Source organism: Nipponia nippon, unplaced genomic scaffold (assembly GCF_047370975.1).
Source record: "Nipponia nippon isolate SJK-2023a ecotype South Korea unplaced genomic scaffold, ASM4737097v1 scaffold_12, whole genome shotgun sequence".
NCBI lineage: Eukaryota > Metazoa > Chordata > Aves > Pelecaniformes > Threskiornithidae > Nipponia > Nipponia nippon.
In genome coordinates, this window is record NW_028262313.1 from 3,427,444 (window position 1) to 3,446,325 (window position 18,882).

The window sequence follows — 18,882 nt, forward strand, 5'->3', positions numbered from 1 at the left end:
TGCTAGGTCGTGCGTTAAAAAGATTGTTAAAATCCTAAGCGCACTCGGGAAACGCTTAGCCGGCGCGTAACGGGTTGGGGGCTCCCAAGCGTAATCGCCACAGAAAAACGGGGTTTTACTCGCGCCTCGTTTTTCCTTTGTTTCTCTATTCGAGGACCCGTACGCTATAGAAATTACTTCTGGCGCCGCGGGCCTCGCTGCAATTTCTATTTGCGCTAAAACGTCCGGCTTCGGGTCTTCGGTCCTTTTATGAGTTTAAATTCGCAGAGCGGGAAAAGAAAAAACAGACGTGTCAGAAGTGGGATTCGAACCCACGCCTCCATACGGAGACCAGAATACCCAGCCCGCCACGGGAAGGCGCGGAACGCCTTGAGTCTGGCGCCTTAGACCACTCGGCCATCCTGACACTGCGGCAGCAGCTGCCGCCGGCAGCTTCTTACCGCGTTCCCCGTGGCCGCGCCCGCCTCCCCCTGCTCCCCGGCCCTTCGCGGAGACCGCCTCCGAGCCGGGGAGCTGGAGAGGAGCCCCTGCCTCCCGCTCTCTCCCGGCTACGGAGCTTCCCTCGCCCAGCCGCAGCGAGGAGGCACCCTCCCTCCGCAGCCCCATTACCCACAGGGCTCCGCTCAGCAGCGCGGCGCACGGGCCACTTCCGGCGCGACCATTTTGTTTTTCACCGCTCGCCAAGGGTACCCGCGTCCCGCCGGCGGTAGGGTGGTACTCGGCTTGTCAGCATGTTCCCGGTGGCGAGGGCTGCTCTGAACCTCACCGGTAAGCAAGGAGGAGGCTCTCTGGAGTATGGAAGTGCTGGGGGTGTTTGGCGGGAGCGGGCGGTTTCGTCAGGGGGCCTCCCCCCGGTTTCTTGCCTTCCCTGGGAGGCCTGTCCCTGGGCTCGCTTCGCCCCCGGGGAGGGTCGTGAGGGCAGCTGTCTCGTCGTCCTTCCTCTGCTGCCTTTTTTTCTTGCTTTTTTTGCTTCTTTTACCTCCTAGTTGCTTTTACTTGAGCTGACCTTGGGTTGCCTTTCTCGGTGCTTTTTCTCCTTGATGGTAACTAAAGGCACATCCAGGTTTTGTAACCTGAGGTGGCAAGGTGTAGTCAATGACCAACCCTTAAACTCGAGGGTAAAGTTATCTCTTCTGGGATGGACTCCCCAGTGCTTAACCCAGTCCTCTCAAATCTGATCCTGGTTCATGATGTGCTTAGCCCGAGGTGCATGCACCTAAAATAAACGTGCTTAGCAGTGTTTCTCTCGGTAGATGTTCAAGCTTCTTTTTTCTGTTTAAAAGAAAACCAAACTTGTGCAGCCTCACAGAGTATGCTAGGGATGTAGTAGCATTATGGGTGTTGCCATCACCTTCTCTAGTCATGTTTGGGTAAATGTGAACCAGTTGATCTGAAACAAAAAGATGATGTTTTGTAACGTCTATCTTTATGCACCGATCACTGTCTCATCAAGTGCTTTGTACACAACTACTAAACAATCTCTGTGTTTTGAAGCTGGTGGTTTGATTCTTCCCTTTGTCTTCTCCTTAATAAGTGTACCTTTTATAGCGTACATTTGTAACGTACACCATATGTTCTGTCATCTGAAGAGATCCTCCTGTATTTTACTCTTTATTATTTACCTCCCGCGAAGGCCCACAGTTATTTCCACTTCCTCCTTCGCATCCCTTCCCTCCCTTCAAAAATCTTGAAGGAATGAGAAAGGTGTTACCCATACCCACGGTCTTCAACCCCGTAATTTGATGATGAGCTTCATCCTGAAAATGCTTATATTGGCAACGTAGATATTTACATATAGAAATCTGAAACCTTGAAGTACTAAACCAAAATATTTTATTAGAGAAATAGTAATACTTAAAAGTGTGCTTGAAATTCCACGCTGAGGGCCCAGAGGAAACATCTTGATGAAAAAGGTAACTTAGAGGATTTTCTTACTGAAATTAGACTTCAGGAATAACTTTCTAGAGAGAAATTGGGAGAGCTGAAACAAAATGCAAGGCTTTCTGTATATCCTGTGTTTTGGAATCATTCCAGAGCTCTAAGTCCAAAAGATACTTTTTTTTCAGCTTTTTTTAAACTCTTTTAATGCTTCGGCTTGCCCCTCAGTTGGTTGGAGATGAGGATTGTGAATGGTTTGAATGTGTATTTTAGTTGATTTCTGTACTTCTAATTCTCTTCAACATTCGTTAGCTCGTGGCATTCAGCGTACCGCAGTAAGACAAGCTCATCGCAAATACGAGCCTGACTTCCATGATAAATATGGAAACCTGGTACTCCTTGGTGGAGCTGTAGTTTTTACAACTGTCTGGGGATATGTAAGTCGTCCTTTTTTCCCACTCTGTTGTGGCTATAGCTGTAAACTTGCAAGCTGTTAAGTTTCACAAGGGCTTACTTGTTTGAAATAACGTAGATGGACAGAATTTAGGAGCTTTTTACATAAGTGAATAGTAATGTGATAGAGATGAAAGTTGTGTTAGTTCATGTTTTGAGTTGTTACACAACTTTATGTGTCAGTCTATTGCTTGATTTTAAAATGTAGAATAAACACAAGTGTTCTCTGTTTTACTTGGGATTTCTAAGCTATACAGGTAGAGGTTTTAGCAGAAAAATTTATAGATGAAAATGACAGTATGGTGATGAGGTTTTACATTCCAGATTCTTCGTTCTAAAGCTGGATGTTTTGAAATAGAAAACTGAATTATTTAAATATTATTCAATATAAATATATTCCAGTTGCTTAATTAAAAGATGAATGAGATGTCATGTTCTAATACAAGAAATCTAAACTGAAAACAATAGGAATAGCCCTCTATCAGAAGGTTTCTTTGATTTCAGAGTTAATAATCTTGATTTTTATCCTCTTACAGGTGTTCACACAAGCTGGAATTGAGTGGGGCTTGTCACCTGTTGGCAGAATCACTCCAAAAGAATGGAGGGAGTAACAGCCTTTGCTTGTAATGAACTGGTCTAAACTTTCACTGAAAAAATGATCACATAATGGCATTTGTTCCCTAATTACCACTTGTACAGTGGTGTTACTGGTCTAATAAACATACCTAGAAACCTGTCTGGCTCTTCTAGGTTTCCTCTATGCTCAGTGTCTGCTGAAGTATAAGAAATAGTGTAAAAATTCAAAATAATTACATCCTATCCTAGGTAGTTCCAGTTGTTCCTGTAAAGGTCAGTCGTGGATAATGGACAAATCCAAAACATCTTCTAGTTGTGCACGTAGCCAGATGGGCGTGCTTAAACGAACCTGACGTGCGTTCCCGCTGCAGAGTTCGCATCGCTGTACCTCTGACTTCTGCTGCACGTCTAGCGACAAAGTTTGTATTTTCTCTCGAGATCTCCTTTTCTTCCACAGAAGTATTTTTGTGTCTTGAATCGCTCCGCCAATAAGCTGTTTCTCTCTGAGGCCTTTGAGAGTTGGGAAGAACTTTAGTGTTCCAGTCAGAGATGCTCCGCAGAAGTAGGCAGCATCCCAGTGCCGCTGCTCAGTGATGCTGAGAGAAACGTAACTTTTCTGATGACTTCTTGTGTAATCGAAAGTCGTTAGGAAATAGATTAGGGGTGGATGCAGACTCTGTAAACCTCTGAGCCAGTTTGAATCCCTGAAAAATACAAATATCCTGCGTTTTGATACAGCGGAGATGAAGGAAATGGCTGCCTTCACTCGCCTCAGAGATTTTAATGACCGGTTTCTTCCCGACTGCTACTTTTTTCCCGGGGCGAAGGTGAAAACGCCCGTCGGCCCAGCAGGCGCGACCCGGTGCGGTGTCCGTGCCCTCGGCCCGCCGGACCTCTTGGAGCGCCGGTTGCCTTTGCAGGGCTTTGGGCGGCAAGGCCTGAAGCCGCGGGTTACAGCCGGTGGCCTCGCACGGGGGAGCTGACCCGCGGCACCGGGGCGCTCAGCTCGCTGTAAAGCAAGGCGCCGGTGCCTGCGGTACCGGTGGCCTGAGGAGGGGCGGGGCGGGCCCCGGGCGGGCGGTGCCGCCGCTTCCCTCCGCCCCACTCGTGTCACGTGAGGAGGCGGGCGGGCCCTGGTCACGTGACGGCGCGCTCCCGGCGGGGCGGCGCGGCGCGGCCGTGCGGGGCAAAGTGGCAGGCGCGACCCCGGAGCCTCCGGTGAGTGCGGCCCTGGGCGCCGGCGGGGCTGCCCCGCCGCGGCACGGCCTGCTTTTTGTCGTGTGTGTGTGTCCCTTCCCCCTCGGTCGCGGGGCAGACGGAGCCGGTACGCAGCTCCTTCGGGGCTGCCGCTGCCCAGCGCCGGCGGAGCCATTGTCACGGCGTCCCGGGCTGGCGGGAGGAGGGGGACGGCGTCGGGGCAGCCCACCTGTGGCTGCGGGGAAGGGGGTTCGGCCGGCGCTTCCCGCGGCGAGGCGCGAAGGCGGCAGCGGCGGGACGCGCTACGTGTCCCCTCAGCGGGGGGAGAGGCGGGGGGGGGGGGGGGGGGGTCCCGCCGCGCCCCCGCCTGAGACGCAGCGCGGGAGCGGGCCGTCCCTCCGCGACCCGCGGCCGGGGCGGTCCGAGCCCGGCAACAGCAGCTTCGCCTCGGCCGCGGGTGCCTCCGGCCACCCCCGCGGAGGTCTTTCGCTTGGGAGGGGCGAGGAAGAGCGGCGAGGTGCCCCCGGGCTCCGAGACGCACCGCGCCGGGTGGCGCCTCCCGGGGGAGCTGGCGGGGGGTGCGAGTGGGGCTGACTCGGCCTCTCGGAAACAGGCCGGGGCTCTGGATCCAAAACACGGCTCTGAATCCGAAACGGTATTTCCTGCTCCGCCGCCTCTCCCTGGGCGAGCGGCTCCTGCCTTCCGTTTTTTCGGCAGTGTTGGGCAAACGCTGATGGCAGGGAGTCGCATCAACGCTCCCTGGTTTCTTTGGGATGCAGCCAGTGCCAACAGGTTGAGCCGTATCAAACTCCCCGTTTGAGTTTGATACTACTGAAAGGAAGCTTAGTAGGCTGTTCTTATCAGCGGACATCCACATCGGAGATCTGGTCGCTTCTTGGTATGCGGTAAGTGTGCACGCACCGATGGACTTTACCTCGGTACCTCTTGCACTGATGGTGATCTTCAGAGAGAGACTTACGGTGAATTTGAATGCACAAGTCCCTGAGCCTCTTCTCCAAGGTCCTTTTTTTCAAATCTGAGCTGTGTAACTTGTACCTCTGAAACATCTTACATAGCTTTTTGCCTTGTGATGGCTGCACCTTGTGCACAAGTACATTTTTCCAATGTTTTCATTAAAAACGCAGCGTAAATATTCTGGAAAAGGGCAAATAGTTGTTTATGATGCTTTGGGGTAAAATCTCACAAAAATGAGCAAGAGCAAATCCAGCTTAACTATTGCCTCTTTGTATCCATGTTCTGGAAATTGCACGTAATCATTGTTAGTATAAAATTCCTTAAATCTTTTATGCAGTCACCAAAGATTGCATTTCTGTACTTAAGTACTTGTTGAATTGTATTTGTGGATGTAAATAGGCCAAGAAATCATTTTTTCTGTTTGGTAGTGTGAAAATTAGTTGTGTATATTACAATGCACTGTGTGAGCACAAACACAGTTTGATTAGAAGTTATTAATTATAGTGTATTTTGTTGTAGAGAAAAGACCTGAAGCTCTTTTCCTTCCCAGGTGATGAACCGGGAAAGTAAAAGCTAGCATTACATGTCATTTACTGTTTTATTCTTCTTATTTTCACTTGTATAATGCATTCCACATTGTTCTGCCTTGTATTTTGAGACTAAGCTCAAGAATGAGGAGCCCCAGTTGGCCTTAGTATGCTCACATAACAAGGGTTTATAAATTGTATTCTGTTCCTAATATTTGCTATGATTCTTCCAGGGGAACATTCATGTTCTCCAAAAATCTGACTTGACGAGGTAGTGGAAGGACACGAACAAGTAAAAGGATTTGCTAAGAATTTCTCAGGTATTAAAAAACTCTCGTTAGAAGTGAATTAGAATGTTTTCAATGTGTACTTTTTTTTTCATCCCACTTGTATAGAAATCGTCCCTCAGAGCAATTTCCGTAGTCTGCTGACCAAGCAAGACTTGTTAACGTCTTGAGCAACATGAATTACAACCTATTGAGAGTATCACGTAGCTGTCCGTGACAGACATTTATTACAGATGTGCAGTTTCTCCCTCAATGATTAAGCCTCATATATCTAGTCATACTTTCAAATGTATCTGTTTGCCAATGAACGTAATAAAACCTCATTCTTCCGCGTTACACCAGATCCATTCTCCAGCACTTTTGTAAGCCCAAAGATGAGATGATACAGCTTTTTCCTTTCATGCTGTCCTTCGCTCTTTCTCATAGGTCTTTTAGGGACAGGTACCTTTTTCCCACTTAATGTAATTAGTAGTTTGTCTTTCTGCCGCTATAAATAAAGCGAGCTATAAAATACGGCTCAGCCATTTAGAAATTTAATAAAGTCCAAAGGCTGTAGTTAAATCTGACAGATTCTGTTTCTGGCGTTTGTGTGATTTTTGCCTAGCTTTGACCTCTCTTAGTTTCAGCAGCTATAAGTTCAAGATAATTATATATAGAAAACTTTGGTGAAGACTGAAATTGTACACTTAGCCAGAAACATCGTGTGCTTCTTGGTTGTGTATCCTTACTGATCCTAGAACAGGCACAAAGCATGTTTGTGGTGCACAGTGCTTTGTTACACTGTGATGCCTGGGTTAGCTCGGATACTAGGAACACTAAAGTGGTTTTTTGAGAGGTAAAATGAGAGTCTGTGTTTCTACCAGTGTTGTAACTTCCTTTCGCATTGCTCATATTTTCTTTTTTCTTTTTTTTTATAGTGTGAGGTTGTGAATGACTTAACTTTGAGTTCATCAAACCTTATCCTGCTTCAGATATTTTACTTACAAAGACTGCTGTTAACACATTAAAAAAAAACGGTTTAGAGAGATGAATCTGAGTTTCTCAGTCACCTTGGGCTTGATCACTGTTTAGTGGGAAGTAGAAATTGTTTCTCTTTCTGTTCCTTCGTGCCCTTAATAGAAACACTAGTTGACTTTCTTCAAGGAAATGAAATGTTTGGATTTTAACTTGCGCATGGGCAACCCAAGGGATAAGCCTAAAAAAAAACATGCAAGGACTTATGTCTATTCCAAAATATCGTTTTGGTTTTAATTATCCTTTGTACACCTCCCGTTCTGTCACTGGGCATTGCTCCTCCACGTGTAGCCTACCGTGTTTGGTTCTGCGCTATTGCAGAGCCAGGTTATTTCTAGGGCTCTGCTGCTTCATTGATAGTGTTCGTGTACAAAAAAGGAGGTACTGCTGCCTTGTGTACTGCAAAACATAGGTGACAGTAATGAAAGAGAATAGAAAATGGGAGTTTCTAAAGGTATTAAGCAGTAAATGGTAGAGTAGAGAATACAAAAAGCTTTTACAAAGTTTGTTCAAAGCCAAGGCTCTTTGTAAGATGAAGCCGCTTTAGATTATATTCCAAAACAGCAGTAGTTGAATTGAAGCCTTCTGGTTTCTTGTATTCTAAGTACATAGATGTTAGATTAAAAGGGGCGGGGGGCTGCCATTTGTTTGCATTGTCAAATCCTAAAATTCTTTACTAATTGATGATGAAGGTGTTCTATAGATGGTGAAATGCATTGGTTAGGAATAAAACCATTATTCTTCTCTAAACCGCTGTGTGGTCCATAACTTAGGTAGCATCTCACTTAAAAGAATATGTCCATGATAATTTTGGATTACAAGTTAGTTATTAGCAGCCATTTGCCTTGCAATCAGTCGTAATAATTGAGATCTTAAGTGTCAGCTTATAAAATGTATGTTGTCCACCTAGAAAGCTTTTTAAATATTACACAAGTTTTAGATTTGTTGATTGTTTCAGCTGCATCCTGCCAGAGCTGTAACTGTCCCTTGTACCACTGTGTACAAGTGTTCTCTTTTGAGCTAATGTGTATATATACACACACGTGTATATATGCATTATTATATATATATATATAAAAAAATTTAAAATAGGGGGAGAAAACAAACAGACATATAGTGATGGGTGGCAAGAGTGAGGAAACAGGGTGTTCCAGGTTCACACCATCGCTGAACTTGAGTACATGGATTGCTACACAGCCTCACGCAGATCTTTTGACTTCTGCATCCATTTTCATGTGAACTTGGTGAAATATTAACACATATAAGGATAACTACGATTAAATTGTCAATATTTGTACACCTCTTGTGTGCATCTAGTCATAACTTATCTGTGCAGCAAATATTTTTCAGGCTACTTAGTCATTAATTTTTCTTAATTTAGTGTTGTCAGAAGGAGGAAATTATGACAAAAATATTTCTTTTAAGTTTCAGCCAGAGTATTTCTACCAGGAAGCACCCGTAAGGGAGGCAGAGCGTTAGAAATGAAATAGAATAACAAGGTAGAATACTGTCTCGGATGTAAGCATGTATTAGCTTTTAAGTTTAACTCATCCTGGGCTTTTTTTAAGGGGAGGAAAAAAGGGTGTGTGTATACTTACAGTCCCTATGTATTAACCCTATACTTTCTTCTGAGAACAAGATCTCTTTAAAGCATCAGGAGCACTGGAAATTTGGCCTTCAGAAATCTCAGTAAGGCTGTACGGGAAGCTGAGACTGTGAACGTGCTGTTTCTCAGTTCAATGGCAATAATATGCTGTCTCTTCACATCAGTTACATTGTTGCTTACAAACGGCTCATTTTCTACTTTAGATTTGGACACATCTCCCTTTTTTAGAGAACAGCCTGTTTTTAAAAATGGCACGAAAATTGTTAGCAACTTGCAACAAAGCAAATAAAAATCCTTGTTTGTCGCCTTCCCCGCTAGCAGAGAGCTGTTAATGGTGCATGTATCATATAGATCCAGTAGCGTTTCTTAATTAAAAATCAGAGAACAAAAAGAAGAGACAGTTTGATCCAACAGATGAAGTCTATGATGGAAGTACTGGATTCAGTCCTAGTACTTTGGGGCCACAAGGGGTAAAACAAAAAAAATAAATCATTTTCTCTTATGCCTTTATGCTTTTTTGCATGTTTGAATTACAATCTGTTCCAGGAAAGGATTTTCTCTACTGTGTTTATACAATGCCTAACGCCACGGGGTCCTGATCCGTTGGTCCTAGTCTTTAAAAAAAACTCACCAACCCAACAATAAAAACTTCCTTGGGCCAGTGGAATGGTTGAAGCCTGATTGCTTTTGATTTATTATTTAAACCCAAACACAAATAGCAGATGAAGTGTTTTATTTTAAAGGAAAGATTGTGTCTGTGCGAAGCATACACTTAAAACATAAACAGAACATTCTATTGATGTAATAGGATTCTAACATGTTTTATAAATGGTTTGGAATTACTGCTGTCAGAGTATTTTCTTCCACTTCTGTAAATATAATCCATCATATTTGAAGTCAATTTACAAACTTCCTTTAGTTAGTTAGGCCACTAAGGCAGAATAGCTCTAATAATTCCTGTTTCTCTTTCCACATGCTACCTTTTAAGTAGGAAAACATGAGGCTGTGTAAAAAATGATGGAAGTGATTATATGGGAAATGAACAGCAGAAGGGCAAGGAAACAAACTGAGAAAATGGGGGAAACACTTTGTCCATAACAAACTATAATAATAATAGATGTTAAAAAAAAGTATAATATTTTTACATATGTAAGCAGTTAATTTTTTTTAATTGCATTTGTGGGCATTTGGTAGCAGTGCTGATGGCTACTGTAATCACTTTAATAGTAGTAGTTCACCATATTACATGCATGGCTGCTGTTAGTTGACATATGAATTATGGAAAAGACTTTAACGCTGTATCCTAGGTTCTTGTAATAATGAATATTATTGTACTGTAGCTCGAGTCTCTTAAATCAAACAACAGGCAAGATCATAGAATCGTAGGCTCATAGCATGCTTTGGGCTGGAAGGGACCTTTAAAGGCCATCTGGTCCAACCCCCCTGCCATGGGCAGGGACATCTACAACCAGATCAGGGTGCTCAGAGCCCCATCCAGCCTGGCCTTGAATGTTTCCAAGGATGGGGCATCTCCCACCTCTCTGGGGAAACCCGTGCCAGTGTTTCACCACCCTCGTAGTGAAAATTTTTTCCTTGTGTTTAGTCTAAATCTACCCTCCTTTAGTTTAAAACCATTACCCCTTGTCCTGTTGCAGCAGGCCTTGCTAAAAAGACTATCCCCATCTTTCTTGTAGGCCCCCTTTAAGTATTGAAAGGCTGCAATGAGGTCTCCACGGAGCCCTCTCTTCTCCAGGCTGAACAACCCCAGCTCTCTCAGCCTGTCCTCACAGGAGAGGTGCTCCAGCCCTCTGAGCATCTTTGTGGCCCTAAGCCAGGAGCTGAGCAGACTTTCTCAGACTGGCAGACAGCGGTACCCCAGCTCCCATCCAAGGCAACATCTTACCAACCTTTGATTATTTCAGACAGCAGCTCACAGCCAAAGTATTTCCTTACTTTTTTTTTTTTTTTTCAAAATACAGTAATAGTGCAGTTGTCAAGGCAGTTCAAGTCGATTGTGTACCTGAAATGCTTTTAAATTCACTTCTATCCAAGCCTTACTAGAGGATTGACTCTGTCTATGATAGGCTATTGTGTCTCATGTTAGCTAGTTGTATGTGTGTGGTTGTGCTCACAAAATACACTGTAAGTCAAGTACTTTTTGAAACTTTATTTGTATTTCAGCCTTGTGGGAATATTCATTGCTCCCGGACTGTGGAGTTACAATTATGTCTTTGTTTGCTCTATATGGACTGAGTGTTCCTTATGGAGGAACTGAGGTAATCAGTAAGGATCACATTTCAATATGATGACATGAAAGCGTGTATTTTCTTCGGTAGCTTTATAGTGTTTTTAAAGATATCTTGTACCTCTGAGTGTGCAGATGAGCCTGAGAAGGGACCTACAATATGAAGTTTGCTTAAAATATACTCTTCTGCTGATTCGTAATTCTCTTGTGTGTTGGGTGACAGTTCTATGTTTCTGTGCGTGTGTGTGTGATTCTAAGAACTCGGATCTTGTAAGAACAGGCGAGAAGTGAAATCTGTAATAACTCTTCAGGTAGAGTTGTCTTCTTTCTGTTCTTAGCAGGGATGAGTTGTTGTTACTGTTTTCTGCTGACTATAGCATAACATGGTGCCTTCTTTAATAATAGTAACTTACAGTCACTGTTTTATCTTCTGAGGCAGCAGCACTTGATTAGTACAGCCGGTACAAGTGTTAATGCTATTTTCTTGGCCAGCCTTAGCAATAATCAAAGCTTTCGGTGCCTGAGGCCCCACTTGTGGGAGCCCTTTCCTCTGTCTCCCAGCACTGAGACCACATCGTGCTGCAGTGTGTCCTGCGTGCGCCCACCCCTGCATCCAGACGCAGGACGAGAGCAGGACGCAGCTTTTGATTCTGATCCCGCAGCCACCGACAGTCTCAGTTGTGCTTGCAGCCTTTATGCTTCCTAACTTCATCCGTGATTGGGATGGAAGGATGAGGCATTAGCGCTTTACGATACGTTCAGAATAAATACTTGATGCCTTTCAGGAAAGTCAGATGCCGCAGGTTGTTCAAGGTTCTGATCAGATTTAAATACCTGTGGGAGTGCTGCTCAGGCTCTCCGCGTGTGTCAGTGAAGAAGATTCCTACGTGGTTGCATACGGGTGTTCCAAGTCCTTATGGCTACGACGTTTCCTTTATGCCTTGCTGAACATTTCTGTCCATTAGCCAGGCTTGTCATTAATGTGCGCTAATTCTTGGTTTGTCTAGCCATTTAGTGCGTAGCTCTTGAACAAAACTCTTATTGCCTGTCAGAATACGAAGGTTCATGCCACAGTTTAGATGAACTAGCTGGTCATTTGAGGATTTTAGCAGATGCATTAGGAAAATAAATTTTAAAAATCAACTTCTCAGACTATCTTTCATGTTGTTTACATAGTTAAACTTTTTTTTCTTTTTCAACCTAGAAATTATACTTAAATTCTCCCACAGGTTAGTGGCTGACAGAAATTTGCAATGTGTTCCTGGCTCTTCACACAAAAAGGAGTTAAAGGAAAAATATGTATTTCATCTATTGGAAACTTCATTAGTTCAGAGGTTTATACTGTCTTGTTGATTAACCTTCAGCATTTAGTTTTGTGCATCGGTGAGGTAAACCTGTTTCTATGATGAAACATCCTTGTATTCTTACATGGTTTGTAGCATGTCTCAAAGGAAAACCAGACACTTTCAGACCTTCTATAACAGGGAATAGTTCTGAAATGTTGCCAAGGAGCAAGAAAATTAATTTTATTAAACATTGTTAATACTTAACGTAATTTAGTTTTCCAAGATAAGTCCCCAGGGTAAAAAAAAAAAAAAAAAAAAGAGTTAAGCATGTGCTTAACTTTAGCTGCTCAGTTAATCATCAAAAATTGCTCTTGCTTCCACTGCAGCCAAACGTTCAGCAGTTGACTGTGATCATTTTCCTGGTCACTAACCTCTCTGTCATTGGAAAAAATAATACAAATTTTCACAAGGTTAAAAAAAAAATCTGGAAATCGCTTCTTTTGCCCTCTTTTCCCCTCTGTTACTTAACAGTTTATGCATTGGACAAAAGAAGTCCTTTGCATTAGGCATTATTTCTACAAATTAATTTCATTTAGGTTCAGTCATTTTTTTCCGGGCTTGTTTTTATGAGCAAAAATAATAATGATAATCTTCAGAGGAGCAGAAATTAGGCTTTTCTGAATGAGATGTGGAAAAAGCTTGATTTGCTTCCTCAGGCTAATTTCAGTGTCCCTTGGTTTTGCTAGTGTAGGATAATATATGTGATATAAATGTGGAAAAACATGATCGTCACCTGTGCCACTGTGGCTTATGTGCCATCTTCTACCATTCTAGCATTCCAAGAGCTGGCGTCTCTCTCTTTCTCACTTGCTTCTCCGTGTAGTTTCATCTCACACACCAGTGAATTGCAGCTTGCTGGATGTGATGAAATGATCTCGATTGTAACACAAATGAAATAATAAATGTCTGAACACTTTCCCTTTTTGAAAATTCATAGGAACAAATACCTGAAGTTCTCCCTCCTGTTCAGCTTTGCTCAGATTTTGACATCTACTAGACTTACATGTGGCCAAGTACATCATCTGTTAAATCCCTGCTTTGATTTCAATTCTTTGTGAAATGATTCAAGAATAAACGTATTAATTGTTTTCGGCCAACAGCAATGAGAAGACTGGAGTAGAATTTCACAATGGAGGCAAAATCCATAGTCATCGGCGTGGAGGGGATGACATGCAATTCCTGTGTTCAAACCATTGAACAGCACGTCGGGAAGATGAATGGTATCCATAACATAAAAGTAAGCAACGCTATCGCTGTTTCTTACAAAGCTTTGTTCTTGTATAAGAAACCGTGATAAAGTATGCACCAAGGGAGGAAAATATGTGGAAAGAGTATATTCTGTACGTTTCGTGGGAAGCTGATGTTAGAAGTGCATTAGTGTATTTCTGGTGTAAGAGAAAGGCAAGTGCTTACTTTACTGCAGTGGGAGCTAAGTCATTATCTGTTACTCTTAAGTAATCTTCTGCTTTACGATTAATTCAGTATTGTGAAGTAATGAGAAAAAAGTCAAAAAAAGACAAGAACAGAAAATATTTCAATAAGATAAAGCAAAAGCCCTAGAACTTGCACTGGTGAAAAAAGCAAGCTGTCCTTGTCCCTTATACTGAATAGATGTCAGAATTTGCTCACAAGTCTCCAGGCCTTTTCTTTCAAAGTGATAGTACACAGAGGTCACTTGCACAGGTTCACAAGCATTTGTGGGCTTGAGGTGTCCAGGTAATCATGTGGTAGTTGACCCACCGTGAAAAATAAAGCTATTTGTTGTGGTTCATGAAATAAGAGTAGCAGGTAATCCAGGTGACAAAGGAAAGCCTTGCCAGCTCTTTCAAGCATTAGAAGTTTCCTTTCCTTTGTACTGTCCATGGGGAAATGAGAGAAGGAGCAGCAGCACTGCGATCTTGAACTGTTAACAGAGCTACTTGGCTCACCCTTAATCCAGACTTCCTTGATCTGACTTGATTTTAACTTTTTTTTTTCTTAGCTCAGAGGAGATACCAATATTTTGTTAGTATTTTTTCTATCGTGGGCAAAATATTGGACTGTAGAGTATTCCAGGGTGAGCGGATTATTCCTACACAATACATCATTTTACAGTAGCTTTAATAATGGAAACAGTTTAAAAGCTGGGAGATTCCCATTAGTTTTGTGACCTCATTTGTGCTAGAAAGAACAGTCCTAACAATAGCAGCAACAGAAAATTGCAGAGTTCAATTACTTAGTATCTAGGTTCTGAAATCACATTGTAACATTCTGTAGTGGTTGATTTTACTCTAATGAAAATAATGTCTTCCTGGTTTCATCAAAAGATAATTTCTCTTTTAGTGGATATGTCTTAGATGAACACTTTCCTTCCCAGAATCGAGTACACTGTCTTGATTTGGGGGGCATGTGACTGTTACCTCTGGCTGGTTTTGAAGGGCTCACTGTGGCGCGCCGTTCTGTGCGAAGGCAAAGGATGCACTAGATAGCACAGTTTCCTTTTGCCTGAAGTAGGCGTTCATGTCCGCACGCAGGAGTTTTGGTGAACAGCAGCGATATTTACAAGACGCATCATTTTTCATCTTCCTTCAACTTTAATGGAGCTTTAACGTGATAACGAGGCTATGCTCTGACACCAGAACCTTGGATCAGTGGACAGACAGTTTTAGAAATAGGGATGCCGCTGTTAACCTCTGTGGCATGCTATGGTCAGATAAATCCCTAGGTATCCGCGAGCATAAAGTCAAATGAAGGCTAAAAGCAGCCTGTAAAATAATACCCCCAGATAACCTGACTTCAGAATCCTCCATTTCTCCCTTATTCTAGCAAAAGATTTAATCTCCTTAACCTTGCATTTTTATTGTTTCAGCTAATTTCTGAGAACATACAGATAACTTGAGATAGGAGAAGGCAGAGAGATTCATACAGTTGAAGACAATGTGCATCCCATAGTGTCTTTTACGTAAGGAATGAAGCAGGTTTTTAAAAGGACAGTATTAAGAGTTTTGCATTTAGGTTTTAAGGTAAATACCTTATCCCAAAGCTGAATTCTAAAACTACTCTTGGCAAGAAAATATATTACAAAAACTTAGTCTGAGTAGAACAGGACTAAAAGAAACTTTAAGAGGTCATATTTAGTAATTATCCTCATTACAGCATCAGAACTTCAATTTAGCCAGATCATTTGTTTCAGAAAAGTCTCTGGGAATGGTAAAACAAGGATTTGTTTAGTGATTATGAATTAGGTCAGCAAGGGAGATGAATGTTAGATGGCTAATACAGACGAACAGAGCTGCATTTAGGCTGTTTTGCCTCCAGCTGCAATGAAACCAATAAATGTCCATGTTGCTAATTCTACTAAGGCCCATAATGGGGACAAAAATGAAGAAAGGTGGTTCTTAAAATGATTTAACCGGTCTAATTTAATCATGACTGTGGTCGTTAGGTTGTACCTTTGCCCAGAGGACAGATAGAATTGAATGATAATGTGCTGGGCCTCTGGCAGGCATTGCCTTTCCCTTTTGGAAACTGCAGTAATTGTGTTTGATATATCATCCGTTGGGAGCAAATTAAATTGAGGATATTTGTACCATCTGATGTGAAAGGTTAGTACCAAATCAGGACGTCTCTGGATCACCAAAATGTACAGAAGAGAGGAAAAAGAGCTTCTTTAATGTTTGTCATATATCGAATTTTGAAACTGAGTTTTGTTCTGTGAAGTCTGATGCACTTTATTGCCCATAACAAGTTAACAGCCTGTGCCTAAGATGTCTAGAAATACTGGACTCCTTTCACTGCTACTTAAATCTATGGGCTTTTTCCAAAGAGTGTTTTGTTCCATCCTTGTAGCCTAAGGGTAATTACTACTAACTGCAGAATTGTACGTGCGATTAGAATTTTTTCTGTGTGTTGTTTTGCTTTTGGGATTGAATTGGGTTAGTTGTTGTAATTCAAGAGAGTTTGGCTCTGGAAGTTTCATTAAATGCGTTGATGCTGTCTGAATGTCATAAGTAAAAGTGGATAGAGAGACTTGTAAAGGATTCTGAAACTGGTGGGGAAAAAAAAAAAATCTGTTCTTTCTAGCCATGTTGTTGCACAGATGAGCAGAAGTTACTTTATGGTGGCTATTGGTATGGCTTTTCTCTTCCAGGTGAGTAGCGATGGATAAAATTATACTGGACAAGTATTACTAATATATGCAAGTACAAGCTATTTCTGGTCTCACGCAGGGTATAAGTTCTTATCTCTTAGTATTGCAGTTTGATAAATAGTTTTGTTCTTTTTTTTCCCTTGCAAGGTATCTCTAGAGGATAAGAATGCAGTCGTCATTTATGACTCAAAACTGCAGACTCCAGCAACACTGCAGGAAGCAATATATGACATGGGATTCGATGCTACGTTACCTGATTCAAACCCACAACCTGTTTTACCTGACACTATTTTTCTTGCAATTCCTGCTCAGTCAGCTCTAACGTCTAAACAGATTTGTAGTACACTACTAAAGAACAAAGGTATCGTGGATGTTAAAATGTCCTCTGATCAAAAAACTGCAGTGGTGACTTTCATTTCTTCCATTATAAATGGCAAGCAGATTATCCAAATGGTCCCAGGAGTAGATTTAAAAATCTCAGCACCAGAGGTAACGCCTGGAACTTGTGAAGATTCCACCTGGTCTCAAGCAAGTAGCGTTGTGCTGCGCCTGAAAGTAGAGGGGATGACCTGTCATTCCTGCACCAGCACCATTGAGGGGAAGGTTGGCAAATTGCACGGAATTCAGCGGATTAAAGGTAGAACCTTAGTGTATTTTTATGTAAATTGCTGACCGTGCTGTTCTCTGACGGCATTGTGGAGATATCTTGGCTTTAGATTAGATAGCTTAGTGTGACAGTTACTTTCCGTGATACCGGGTATTTATTTACATGTTTAACTTGGACTGGAAGTGAAGAAAGGGGCCCAAATTGTGGTGAGGCTGTTGCTGTTACATGTGTGACAGTATGGAGTGGTTTGTATTCTGGTAGGGAGCCTGGAGTAGTCATGTTCCACGGTTTTATTACCAGTTACAGAAATCTCTAATACCAGATGTCTTCTTTTGTGTTGTAATTAATATTAGTTTATATGTTCTGTTCAATTAAAAATTAATATTGGCATATATGTGATTGTGTCTAAAAGGCAAGGCAAAATTAGCTGTATAAATAGCTTTGGCATAAATGTATTGCCACAGACCCCTGATAAAAGGATAAATTTAGTAAGAAATAGTAATGCCATTTGTGAAAGTCCTGGGGAAAGAGGGAAAAAATTGAGGAAAAGAAGAGTTGAAAATTGTTGTAGTACTAGACAAAAAATGGTTGAGAACTAAATTGTTTGATATTTACCAAACCAATTAAATCTCCTTTCCATTGCAGTTACATTTCTGAGCGTTTAAAGCATTCTTGGAAAGCTTTGACAAGATTTGTTGCTCTTAGGGCAACGTGCTTATTATGCTTAGGGGAGTAATGCACACTTACTTTTATTTATTAATTTTCAGTGTCCCTGGACAATCAGGAAGCTGTTGTTGTCTACCAGCCTCATCTAATTACAGCCGAAGAAATAAAACATCAAATTGAAGCTGCGGGTTTCACAGCATCTTTCAAAAAGCAGCCTAGACCCCTCAAGCTCAGTGCTATTGACCTGGAAAGGTTGAGGAATACTCAGACCAAAGGCTCTGAGACAGCGCTGAAAGAAGACTCGAATGTGAATGATACAAAGACAGTCGTCCTCAGAATTGATGGCATGCACTGCAATTCATGTGTCCTCAATATTCAGAGTACCATATCAGCACTCCCATCAGTAACAAGTATAGTTGTTTCATTAGAGAAGAAATCTGCCATTATAAACTATAACCCAAACTTAATTAGCGTAGACATACTGAGAAAAGCCATAGAGGCAGTGTCTCCAGAGACATTTAAAGTCAGCTTTCCTGATGAATGTGAAAATGTAGCACTTTTCCCCATGCTGGCATCTCCACTGAAGCTTCCTCATCCAGCTTTGAAGGATGCCGGCCAGCCACTTACTCAAGTTGTTGTGATAAATATCGAGGGAATGACTTGCAACTCTTGTGTGCAGTCCATTGAGGGAGTCATATCCCAAAAGGCAGGTGTAAAATCTATTCATGTCTCTCTCACAAATCGTAATGGGACTATAGAATATGACCCTCTGCAAACATGCCCAGAAGACTTGCAATCCTCAATAGAGGATATGGGATTTGATGCATCTGTATCAGGTAATGACACGTTAAACTTTTAAACTGAAATGGATTGTGCAGTTCTGTTTAGGGTTTGGTACCACCCAAGGTGAAATTTAGCAGTTGACATACACTTCGTGCTTGCCAAGAGAAGCTTTATATCTTCACTGTCAGTGAGATAATTAAATATATGTGCACTTCCTTTAATACATCAGATTAAAAATGATTGAGGTATCTGGAAATGTAAATATGTCAGATAAATACTGATGTTCAAATGGTGCTCCACTTTGCTATATATGTACTGTATAATATTCATGGCATGAATATGGAATTGGAGCTTTGCTAGCTGCGAAAAATATTACAGATTGCTGCGCAGAAGTTTCTTTAATAGCAAATTATCAAAGACTTGGCTCCTGTGGAGTAACTAGTGAAGGGATATTTAACCAGGCTCAGGGTGACTGAGGAGACAAGCATCTGAAGAGTGTGGACATGAGTGAGGAAGTTAAAATGATGCTGTTGTGAGTTAACCTTGGTAGGCAGCTGAACACCACCCAGCCACTCGCTCGGTCCCCCACGGTG

At 42.3% G+C, this 18,882-nt stretch overlaps 2 protein-coding genes and 1 non-coding gene across 5 annotated transcripts in view; 2 read left to right on the forward strand and 1 right to left on the reverse strand.

Moving 5' to 3' along the window:
- Window positions 1-290: 290 nt before the first annotated feature.
- Window positions 291-406, reverse strand: TRNAL-CAA (transfer RNA leucine (anticodon CAA)). The gene is made up of 2 exons: window positions 369-406; window positions 291-336 (listed from the first exon to the last, which is right to left on the reverse strand). It is a non-coding gene; the product is annotated as a tRNA-Leu (tRNA).
- COX7B (cytochrome c oxidase subunit 7B) lies at window positions 333-3,067 on the forward strand. The gene is made up of 3 exons (XM_009476992.2): window positions 333-768; window positions 2,191-2,315; window positions 2,868-3,067. The coding sequence occupies exons 1-3, from the start codon at window positions 732-734 to the stop codon at window positions 2,940-2,942; spliced, it is 237 nt and encodes a 78-aa protein (XP_009475267.1). The 5' UTR covers window positions 333-731; the 3' UTR covers window positions 2,943-3,067.
- A 947-nt stretch (window positions 3,068-4,014) lies between these two features.
- Window positions 4,015-18,882, forward strand: part of ATP7A (ATPase copper transporting alpha) — a 31,772-nt gene continuing 16,904 nt past the window's right edge. For 2 of the 3 annotated variants that reach the window (XM_087748416.1, XM_087748418.1), the window contains exons 1-4: window positions 4,015-4,125; window positions 13,205-13,341; window positions 16,381-16,870; window positions 17,608-18,342. In XM_087748416.1, the coding sequence (XP_087604542.1) occupies window positions 13,234-13,341; window positions 16,381-16,870; window positions 17,608-18,342 (1,333 nt within the window). In that variant the 5' untranslated portion in view covers window positions 4,015-4,125; window positions 13,205-13,233. Of the gene's footprint in view, window positions 4,126-4,453; window positions 5,010-13,204; window positions 13,342-16,380; window positions 16,871-17,607; window positions 18,343-18,882 lie in introns of those variants that run through there. The other variant, XM_087748417.1, reaches the window with a different exon arrangement.